Source organism: Lineus longissimus, chromosome 2 (genome assembly GCF_910592395.1).
Source record: "Lineus longissimus chromosome 2, tnLinLong1.2, whole genome shotgun sequence".
Taxonomy (NCBI): Eukaryota; Metazoa; Nemertea; class Pilidiophora; order Heteronemertea; family Lineidae; genus Lineus; species Lineus longissimus.
This window is the reverse complement of record NC_088309.1, coordinates 10,251,359-10,263,505: the sequence shown is the minus strand read 5'-3', so window position 1 is coordinate 10,263,505 and position 12,147 is coordinate 10,251,359. Positions and strand designations below refer to the sequence as shown.

Here is a 12,147-nt window from a genome sequence, read left to right as displayed (position 1 = left end):
TGTCACCAGCATGTCAGACTAAAGTTGCTGTGTCTATATCGCGTCACAACCATATATGAGATTCTGTTGATGACCCAGTGGGAGTCATGTCTCATAGAGTATTGCTACAATGTCACCAGCATGTAAGACTAAAGTAGCTTTCTCTATATCATGTCACAATCATGCATGAGATTCTGTTTATGACCCAGTGGGAGTCATGTCTCATAGAGTATCGCTACCATGTCACCAGCATGTTAGACTAAAGTAGCTGTCTCTATATCATGTCACAACCATGTATGAGATTCTGTTTATGACCCAGTGGGAGTCATGTCTCATAGAGTATCGCTACCATGCCACCAGCATGTAAGACTAAAGTAGCTGTGTCTATCATGTCACAATCATGCATGAGATTCTGTTTATGACCCAGTGTGAGTCATGCCTCATAGAGTATCGCTACCATGTCACCAGCATGTAAAACTAAAGTAGCTGTCTCTATATCATGTCACAATCATGCATGAGATTCTGTTTATGACCCAGTGTGAGTCATGTCTCATAGTATATCTTAATTATCACAACCATCTACAGGACAGAAGAGCAGCTCCAATTTCGCTGTCACATCCAGGAAGCTGTCCTGCACCGATATGCAAAACTTCGAGATCTAGAGGAGCCATGCTTCAAGCAGCGAGCCTTGTAAGTATTCTTACGTCACAACCGCTCCTAGGTGTTATTGCTGTTATTGCTGCCATGTCACAACCATGAAAATGTTATTCGTAGCGTCACAACCAGTCAGCTTGTCTCCATCCTGTCAATAGTTAGGCAATTCTCCAGTTAGTGAAGAGTTTCCTTGTGTTATATCTGCAGTTTGGGAGCCCAGTTACATCTTCTTCACAGCAATAAGTGTTGTCTCACAACATGTCCTTGTCACATTCCAGACATTTGAGAAGACCGATCCAAAAATTAAATGAAATAACGCAATTTTTTAAATATTTATCTAAAAATATTTAATATCTACCAGCATTTTGAACTGCTGTACGTAAAACTCTCCAAAACTACAAATTGATATCCAAAGTATCAATATGGATTCCAAATGCAAGAATATTTCAAATTCATCACACACAAATATTCAAGGGCCCTAAACAGAGAAGCTAAGTTCTCGAGAGTCACATGGCAATTTGTACAGTCATAGTTCAAGGCAAAGTGATGCAATACATTAATATCTATAAAGCTGACGCCTCGAGATTTTACAGGTACCACACAAACGCTGATAGATTGAATCTTTTTTACTAATGGATACTTACAATGTGATACAATCAATGATGCCTAATAATTGCACGTCAGACTGAAAAATTGTATGAAAACTGCCAAGGCGGCAACGTCTTGAGCATGATCATGAAGAACCTGAAGGCCAGATAATAAGTATAGCCAGGAAGGCATAACATTCAACCATTACTTGTGGACACTTTAAAATATATATCAGTAACACCCTCTACACAACTACCCTGTAATCATACCTTTAATTAACAATGCGTAACAAATTAACTTGCCTATCACATGATAATGGAATGTTTGATGAACACAAAAACGTTACAATACGTGTGTGACAATGATTGGTCAACGTGCGAGGTCATAACCATGGTTATAAAAACCCACATGACTCATTATGAGTCTTTAGAATATGAAATATGTCATTGAGGTCTAAATACATTGAATAGCATTCCGCGAAGATGACGTCACTGCAGCTGCTGCCCTCTATTTTCCCATCGCTGAATTACAGGCAATGTCGGACAAACATGCGGTTTCGTAATGGATTCAGGCTTTCTAACTAGGGCAGTTAGATTCAATCTGGCACATGTCCGAGTGTTGGAAATACTACATAATTGTTCTGAATATTTCTCTCTCTGACTCTATGGTATCATTCATGCTAAAAACAATGCAGGGTCAAAGATAATTGACTTTGAAATAAGCTCAAATGCGTAGAAATAATCGTCGATGTCCGACTGTCACGTGACTAAAACGTCATCGATATCTTATTCAAATGACCTTGTGAGCTATAAATAATAACGTCGCGGAATGCTATTGACAAATTGATACAAACATATGTACATTCTCAAAGGATACAGCAACACCACCATAATTCGATTCATTGAACAAATAAACAAAAACAAAAGTAATAAAAGTCCAAAATAAAGGTGCTAAAATTGTGACACAAGATGGAGTATGAGATTCATCTTAACATTTTCACTCATGTCTTATGGGTTATATCGAGAAAAGGAGTTGTTTTACAGATCAATTTCACCAGCCTCATTCACCCATGAGAGATCCCAAGCAATAAAACGGTTCATAACACACTTAGAGAAATTGAGATTCTTCACTACGATCGATGTAAGGAAACGCACAAGTATCAAAACAGTAGAAATACAGCAACAATGGTGAATTAACTTTCAAATTAGCAGCAAGCTTTGTCATGAAATCATTTAAGACTTTAAGACCTAATTAATGTCAACAATTTAGGTTTTACAGACTCAATATTATGGCATTACAGACATACATGTACCGGGTATTTGTATCTTGCACCACTTGGGCCTAAAAAGCAGTCGATTTTTCCCTCCCATCCTTTTCACCCACATTTCTCTCAACAATAGCCACAGTCTCCCCCTCCTTCAAGCACCACTCTGTACCCTTCTCATTGGCGTTCTCCTCCCTTGAAGCAGTTCGATACTTCGAGTCTCCGAGTCCGTTCTTACGCTGCTTCGAATCTCTACAGTCGTTTTTATCCTGCACACTTCCGTCGGGATTCCCCTCCTCCGAGTGCAATGATGGCATTGATCGAACTTCCTCCACAATGGTGTGACGTTTATGCTGTTTGTCGAGCCTTTCTGGCAAGAAGAGTACAATGATGTGAGTCACCGCGTAACAAAGGCCAAACAAAACAAACACGCAGTTGACGTCAAAGGGATACCGCAGTCGTGCAGTGATGGACCAGGCATAAATGCTCCCACCAACTATCGGGGCAAGCGTCCTGGAATAAAAACCATAGCTATCAAAATTTAAAGATACATTCGGGAGGAAACACGAATATACTTTGGCAGAAGTTAACAGTTAGTGTGAGCAGAGGGTGGCATGTCTCAGACTTCTATTCTGCATCTCCCAGGATAAGTTGCACAAAATGTGGTTGAAAATGACACACTGCGATCTTCATGAATCCCATCGACCTTTCTCTTCTTCTGGTACATTAAATTCCTCAAAAACCCTCAATTCTATTGATTGGGCAGTACAGTGAATATCGGAGGATCAGTGGTGACAAACAGAAAGGTCTTTGCTACTCATTCAGCCCAGAGCATCCAACCAATCTGAAATACTGTTTCAGAACTCTTACCTTGTAACAGCTGAAACAGTTAACCCGAGACCATTGACTGACCCTGCCATGGCTGGGGTCACCGAGTTGTTAATGAACATACCAATACCAGTGAACACACACATGACACCCACCCTGGTCGGAGCCAGAATGAAGAACAGGCAACTCCACAATAGCGCATGTCTGAAAGGTAAAGATATACATTTGTATTGAGTTACAAAAAGACAACAATTTTCAAAGGAAACCCAAACACTTTATAGAACTCAAAGAGATTACATCTTAAGGATATTCAACATAATCGTTAGGGGTAACCCGAATTTTATGCTTTTGAACAACCAGGGCGAGGATGACCATTGCAAAAATCTGGAAGATATTGCACATCGCAGAGCAATTCGTTGGTTTGAGTATGAATGATAAAGAGAGATGCAGCACTTACTTGTCATAAATGAGATGCAGAGTAGGAAGCATTGTTGACGTGATGACCAGCATGAAAGAAAAACCTAGCACCAACTGAAACAAAAAAATTATCAAAACATCAAGCTGATTATGATACAAAAGTTCGAGAAATGCGAAGTTAGCTCCAACGTAGGTTTTCCATCATAACAGAACCTCAAAGGGCATAAGAAAGTCGAAAATATTTCCATGTAAGGTACATTACCCATTAATGAAAAGGTTTTTAAACAGTCAAATCAAAACTCACCTTTTTAATCCCAAATCTAGCCTCAAGCTTTGAAAAGATGAAAAGTTGTATAAAGAGCACTGGCACATACACCATCATGCCCAACAAATGAAAAGGTTTTTAAACAGTCAAATCAAAACTCACCTTTTTAATCCCAAATCTAGCCTCAAGCTTTGAAAAGATGAAAAGTTGTATAAAGAGCACTGGCACAGACACCATCATGCCTAACAAACCAAGTTGATTCGTGCTGAACTCCAAGCCATCTGCAAAAATAATCAGACCACTGAAGATGTCATTTTTGCAAAGAATTAACTGTTGAAACAATTAAATCTTCCATTGGGAAACCAGCTAGACTCATACTAGATGGTAGAGAAACATTCTAAACTCTATCCACCAAAAAAGTTTAAAGGACATACATTTACTTTAGTACGTCACCAAGACAACGACGGTACTTTGAACATTTAGGGTTATTCAATCTACCCTGCAGTGGGGCTCAGTGTGGCATCCGGGGAAAACTTACCAAATCTAATCTCCGTTGAGGCCCAAATGCCAAGGACTTCTTCATATCCAATGACACAAAAGGAGAATATACTATATGCAAACAGGCAGTGACGAACATCTGACATCCTGGAAAAAGACAACACGTGTAAACATTGAAATGTGATTTTGACTGCTTTTTGATTGCTTCCATATTTCACACCAACCCAAGCAGTTAAGGTTGCCTCACCATAACCGCTGCTGCCAAAATGAGGCACAGTGTATTATACACTCCGAACAGTGCTACACTGTAACAATGGTGTTTCAGAATGAACAGCAATATCAACTTCGAGGTAAGTGGCGTACACCCTGTTTTTCCAATAGATTGTCAACTTATAAAAAACAATAAGAAGAGCAACTTACCTTAGCAGACGACACAGAATGAAATTTGTGGCTGCCTTTGACCGCCTACAGCAACAGATCTTTCCACTAACATCATCATCATCATCACGACCAATATCAACTTTGGCACTGTCAGCTTTTTTGTCTGCCTGCAAAAGACCCTCTACCTCCTTAGGTGGTGATTCTTCTTGTCGTGGCCGAATCGCCAAATTTGGCGCACTGAGTGACATCCTACGCTTCATTGGCCCTTGGTGTCTAAGCGCAGGATTAAGGCCCACATCCTCTTTAGAATGAGACGACAATTCAGCACAGTTTAAATGGCGATGAGACAAGTAACTCATGTACGCCTGTGATTTCATCTTATAAAGGCTTGTGTCTTCAATATCTTGGGCAGAGAATAGCATGGCGATGTCATCCAAACTTTGCATGGCATTTTCTTGTTCCCCCTTCAGCATCTCTGTGGAGATACGAGTCAGGTCAGCATCATTAACAGGCTCCTGCTCCAAAAGTGAAATGTCCTTTTTTTCAGTCTTTGAAAGATCTCTGAAAATAAAGAATTCTCTCCATTAAGAATATCTGAGACTGAAGTAAGACTATAAAGCAAGAATATATGAAGAAAGAATATAACGTAGGAATTTTTGAAGTAAGTATCTAAAGCAAGAATATCTGAAGTAAGACTAAGAATAAAAATATATTGTTCGTCTTTGACTGAGCAAATTACAAAACTTTAACAAACACTTTCTCAGTTACAAGTTCCAACAGTGCATGACTTGGGCAGAAAGGGTATTATTTGCACTGGTAGGCTAATTTCATAACAAGGTATCTTTCCTAGCATGGAGGTAGGAATGAAATAAGGATCCAAGGAAGGAAAGGAAATTAAGCAAATGCCCCCAAAACGAGAGATTTTTGCAAATTTGGTGCGAAAAAAGTTTCATGTCTACAGGTAGCACGCATACTGCTGATCGCAATGATGATCGATTCTTTTTGCAGACATGCAATGACTATTGTAAATGGGAGATTTTACATTCATGCGATAAGCATCGTTTGGCACTGCAATGAAAATCTCTTATTTGCAGGGTGATTCACAAGTGGGACGGAACAATCACACAACTCTAGGACGAGGAAGTTGTGAGCCATAGCCCAATGGAGAAGTAATTACCAAAAGAAATTACCATGTCCCCTACTAGGTAATGATATTACAATGCATTCAGTCCCATCATCATAGAACAAACTGAAGAGAACAATGAATATGAATGGTATGTTCAGTGTAAACAGACGACATTGATTATCATTAAGGGAAATTACCAAATGTCATTCAGTGCCTTCAATCAGAAAAATTATTCAGTGGGTTTCCCAAGAACTCAAACAGGAAAATCGTACTGCCAGAAAAAAGTTTCAGGCTTTACACGGTATAATAATTGACCAAATTCTTTAAGAATTGCTGAAATGACAAAATAGAAATACTTACTTTTTCTTATGCAAGGTTTCTGGTAGTCTGATGAGGACCAAGATGAAGCAGAATATATTCAAGAAGCTCACAACTAAACAAGGCAGGAGGAATGGGAACTGGCCAAAGAAACCTTCAGGGGGGAAGATGGCGGGGTATTTAGTGGCAGGAGAAGAGAGAAAACCTGAAAGATGAGGTTTTCAGAATTAAATCTTTTTCAGTCCGCTACAAGCCGACATGCCAATTCTCAAGTATAATTAATCAAAACATAATTGCTGTCTCTCCAAGTAGACTAATGTACACGACCCATGAGTATTTTTAGACTGTGAATTCTAAAAAAACTTGATCACTATGAACCACCGTTTACAGTGTACAATCCACTATCATATGCCCACTGTGCCTCATTTTGTCGGCAGCAGTTAAGGTCAGGCAACAATAACCGCTTGGGTGGTGCAAATTACGGAAGCGGTCAAAATCACATTTTGTTGTTTAGTTTGATGTGTTTTACTCTTAGAATAGAAATTGATTCTTTAATGTTGGTTGGAGCTGTCATTTCATCACAAAACTTCAGCTGCTGCCTTGGTTTTGGCTGACATTATAGCTCCACTCTTGCAGTGTTTGGTGAGATAACCAATACCTCCACTATGGTATGAATTCCTTGATCGAGACACAGGTTTATATGTGAAGTTTGGATCTACATACCTCCAAGAGCAGGGCCAAGGATGATACCCATACCCCATGCGACTCCAATACAGGACATGGAAAAGGCTTGATTAGTATTATCACTGATCTCATACAGAACTGTCTTGGTGCAAGTCACAACACCTGAAATACAGAATACACAATTTTTTTCAAGAAATTTTAGAAAGTTTCAAATCTACTTATAATTAAATGGTCCATGGACCCTACGCCCGCCTGAAGGTGAGGGGTGTCTAAGAGTTCCTCACATGTAAGATATAATCCTGCAATCGACAATTTCTTTAGATATGACCCACGTAGGGTCTTATGACCTTGACCTACATACACCTGATAAGTAAGTCACCTTGACCTAGATTTTTGTTAACTTGGATAGATGGCCAACAGGTCTCTTAAATTTCAAAATCCACTGCCAAGAAATGCAAGAGGCAAGATATGTTTACTTCTGACTACTACTGTACCTGTCATGGTTCCAATCAGGAAGCGAAATAAACATGCCAACCAAAGAGTTGAACTAAAACCAAAAGCTGGACAAAAAACAATGTTCAATGCTATGTTGATCAAGATCACTGGACGACGCCCCTTCTTATCGGACAACCAACCCCAGAAGAAACTGAAAATCAATGATTAGCATGGGGTCAATTCAAAGGGAGGAACAGAATGACGTTATAAGTCATGTAATCAAATATGCATGTAGTGCAGTCAACAGTCACACTCACAGGGTGTAGTGTGGAGTTGATCAGAAGTTTATCTGCCCTTGGCTTTATGATTTATTCGGCTGAACGTCCACACAGCTTTTATACAAATACTTTGGGAGGTGGCATTTTTATGTAAACCAAACCTAAAAGGAATACAAGCATACATGTTTTATACTGAGTAATGATACTGACTGCTAAAGCCAAAGGTTTTGTCTTTTCTTTAGAATGTCGAATGACATAAAAATGCTGAGTCACATCTACCCCCTTTTTAACCAAGTCTGTTTAATAATAAAACACTTACCTTCCCACGATCCTACCAAAGAAATAACTAGACGCAATGATCCCAACATAGTAGCCCTTATCTTCTTCCAGATAGCCAAAATGCTGAAAAGAAAAGCACCAGTCATCTTAGGGCATCTTCATAATTTACATGTACATGTAATCAGGAGGCCTGAATTCATGTCTGTATATTGTATTAGGCCGAAGTTACATAGACCTCATTCGTTCATTTACCACGAGTCACTTTCCGGGTTTTTCTTTCATTCCTCGGTGAATGCACGCCACAAGGCCGTGCTTTTACAGGGGAACGAAAGCAAAAGGGGAAAATGAGTCCTGGGAAATGAACGAATGAGGTCTATGTAACTTCGGCCTTAGAAGAGCGGGTTAAAATGTGAGCACTTACCAGCACCATGAAAGGCAGAAAAGCAAATGGGAACATCAGAATAAGAGCAGTGCCGAACTGAAAGTGAAACAAAACTTTTTTTAGTACGGCACATGGAGCAGACTCCGCATTACATGAAACCATTTTGATCTCATGGATGGAAGAATTGGGATATGGCCCTTTTTATAACGGGACAAGTGGGACAGGTACCCCCTTTTTCATCCCCTTTTTTTGCAACGTTCAGGATATATATCATAATGAGAAGACTGCTAACCTTTTTAATCACTTACAATAGGGGACAAAAGTTAGCGTTTGTTTGAATATTTATAAAAATTGAGGACCGTCTAACGTCTGAGAAGCCTACATGTTTTGTCCTACACAGAATTAAAAAAAATGCAGGAATGGACAACCATGGTGTTATTTGTATGATGAAGCAAGATCAAATCGATTGGGTCACTTTTACTTACCAACGCAAGAGTAACAGATATGACGATTGGCCATTTTATTGGTGTAGCTCCCTTTTTTGTTAAGCTCAATAACTGTCGCAATTGACTCAGGAGGGGTGAGCGCTTGGGCTTAACGTCAGCCATCGTGGTTCTTTCTTGATAAACAATTAAATCAAGTCACAATCCATTGAGAATCTGAAACAGAGAAGACAAGCAATAAGCTTGGAAATCAGGACTGACTGGACTGTCTGGCTGAATGCTAGCCTATGCGGGTTTGAGGTTCCCTTAGTTAAAAATGCGCATCAATACTTATCATTCAATCTGATGATTAATATGTACCTGTGTATCACCATCAATCTCATCAAGACTTGTCAAGGGATATCAAACACGCAAACACACAGGGCCCATTTCAATTATTACAGATGATAAAATGCTGGTAACCAAACATTCAAAATAAAGTTGAGACAGCAAACAATGGGTTCATGTGACAGGGTATTGACATTGACTGCATGGATGATTGACATGCTGAGGTGAACTTCCATGCCATGAATCAACATGTTCAAATCTGAAGATAAACAATGAAATATTTGAATCTTGTCTTCAAAAGAGATAAAATATCTTTTTACACGCTTGGCAAGCAAATGCCAAGGGTTGTTTTTTTCAGCAGTAAACCGGATAGAATGATCTTTTTAAAAACAAAAACTGAACATTGGAATAGATTCTCTTTAGACTTCTGTCCGAAGCGAAGGAGGTTGACAATGGAGCCATGCAGAAATCTCCCTCCTCATAGCCTAGGATATAAATGAACTCACCGCGGCTGTCAGCCTTGCAAGAATGATGAGTCTCCGCGAGCAATTAAATTGTTTTGACCATACTGCCAACTGCCAACTTTGATAAATGAGCTACTTTTTTGGGATTTAATTATCCATGAGTTCCAATTCTGAGAAAGAGGTCAGTATGGAAATACTCCACTCCAACACCACTTAATCTGACCAAGCAGGTTAAAAATAGAATTTAAATCAGTTTTTTCCATCCAGAAAAATGTCAATACCTGAATTGGAAATATTCCAACAGCAACACCAGTCTGGCAGTCAATGGATTGCAATATGCATGATGAAAAGTTTGACCAGGTCAATGAACATCACTCAAATTAGTTTTCATTCAAATAAATAATAGGAATAGGAATTGCATCAGAAAATATTTTAACCTTTTTTCAGAGATTCACCAAATGCTGTTACACCCCAAGCTGTTACTCTAATTCACCCTGTGCTGCCTGATACTCTGATTCACCCTGCCAAAGCTGTTACTCCGATTCACCTACCAGTAGTCTGCTTGGTGTATGACCAACTCGGCCTATTACCAACTCGGCCTACCAACTCGGCCTGGGTTATAAATCATTGGTTTATTGGCATAAGTTTTTCTTATATTTTTTTGTTTTTTGTTGGTATATATAGGCCTACTATGTATTCATTCCTGTTGAAAATTTGAAGAAAATTTATTGGGATTTGAAGGAGAAATCCATGAAATAACGGCGGCGAGTGTGGAAAAGTCGCGGTAGCACTCCAAATGCACATTCATGACTGTGATTTCATGGATTTATCCTCCAAATCTTGATGAATTCTCTTCAAATTTCCAACAGGAATGAATAAATCGTAGGCCTATATATATAGCAACAAAAAAAACAATATAAGGAAAACTTATGCCAATAAACCGATGATTTATAACCCAGGCCGAGTTGGTGGGCCGAGTTGGTAATAGGCCGAGTTGCCCCGTAATCGTCTGCTTCACCCTGGGTCTGATTCGATCACCATGGCATGCTTTTATTTTGATTCCCAGGCGGAGGTCACTGCTGACCTAAACAAACCTAAATATACATTAGGCACAACAAACAAAAGAACATGTGGTGTGCGACCTGTTTGCTGCTTGTTTGTTGTAGCAGCAGTGGCTTCCTCCGCCTGGTAGGGCCTACAGTGGTGAGGGTATCTAATCTATTATGTTGAGAGTGTTTCTCCGATTCACCTAAAGCTGTTACGCCAATTCACCCTAAGCTGTTACTCTGATTTACCATTTAATTTGTTAGTGTTACTCTGATTCAAACTATATGCATCAATTAAATGGACACAGTCAGTCGTCAGTGCCCTAAGTGTAATAAGTTTTAAAGCAAGATTAGACCACCATTGGTCCAATAGGGATGGGCTATTTAATTACACAATACAAGGTGTAGATAGGACAACATTTTTTTTGTGGGCATCAGCCATCACGGTTACTATTGCATTATTCTTTTTTTTTGTGAGAGGAGTCTTCTGGTCTGTGATGACACACTCGCCAACTTGATACAGCCGGACGTTGCTACATAATATGCCTAATGAATCTAGTGGACTTAGTTATGTACATAGTGTAAATAGAAAATAATTCTCAAGGATAACCGCATGTCAGCACCCAGTCCATGCGTACTGTTCGTAATAAGTTTGTATTTAGATAAGCCCAAAGCCAGTATTGGCTATAGTGGCTTCCAATCCAATGATGATGATGATGACACTTCCAGCTACTGAGTAGGCCTAGTACTGTTGTCAGTCACCCACTGACCCAGTGTTGAATTGATTGATGGGGTAGATTGAGGAGTGTTTACAGTATGAGTAGGATTTTATATACACCGACACTGTCAGTGACGTTGTCAGTTAATGTGGTGTTTTTCCCGCTTAAATCTACCCCATCATAGTGCCTGGAAGTGCCCATGCCATACCCTATGCTACACATGTATAAAACACAAGCATGCTGAAGTGAACAGCTGATCTGATTTCTCAAGTTTCATTTTCATGCCGACACTACACCAGTGCTGTATCCCATCCTGATCACTTTACCAATCAATTCCGCCTAACTCACCTGACACAAATGAAGAATGTCAACTTTGGCATATCAATCGCCACACATATAATTTGAATTTCGCACAATAATGACTCTATTACCAGTTGAAATCATGCAATGTCATGACAATATGACAAAAAAGTCAAAATCAACCTGGCCTCCAGGTTTGAATTGAAATGTTGGCGCCATCTATTTTTTAAAACGTTAAAACTTTTTTATACAGGGTGAGCCACAAAATGTCAATCTTTTATCATCAAGGAGTTACCAGGTTACAAGATCGGGACGATGAATGAGGCCGGTACACTGCGTCCGGAGTTTACTAAAGAGGGGGATATTACCTACTATCATATACCTATCCTGCATTCTCTAAGCCTAGATCAGGTGGACGGAACATGAAGGTAACTTCCTTGGGTGGACCATTACTAATCCATTAGAGTAACCA

General features: G+C 39.5%; 1 protein-coding gene across 1 annotated transcript; it reads right to left on the bottom strand.

The window, feature by feature from the left end:
* Nucleotides 1-970: 970 nt before the first annotated feature.
* LOC135499473 (uncharacterized) lies at nt 971-11,846 on the bottom strand. Its single transcript, XM_064790234.1, has 14 exons — nt 11,724-11,846; nt 8,862-9,035; nt 8,416-8,472; nt 8,035-8,117; nt 7,497-7,648; nt 7,042-7,164; nt 6,361-6,523; nt 4,914-5,435; nt 4,534-4,640; nt 4,158-4,276; nt 4,035-4,115; nt 3,771-3,844; nt 3,356-3,517; nt 971-2,998 (listed from the first exon to the last, which is right to left on the bottom strand). Exons 2-14 carry the CDS (start codon nt 8,982-8,984, stop codon nt 2,563-2,565), a joined length of 2,202 nt encoding a protein of 733 aa, XP_064646304.1. The 5' UTR covers nt 8,985-9,035; nt 11,724-11,846; the 3' UTR covers nt 971-2,562.
* Nucleotides 11,847-12,147: the final 301 nt, after the last annotated feature.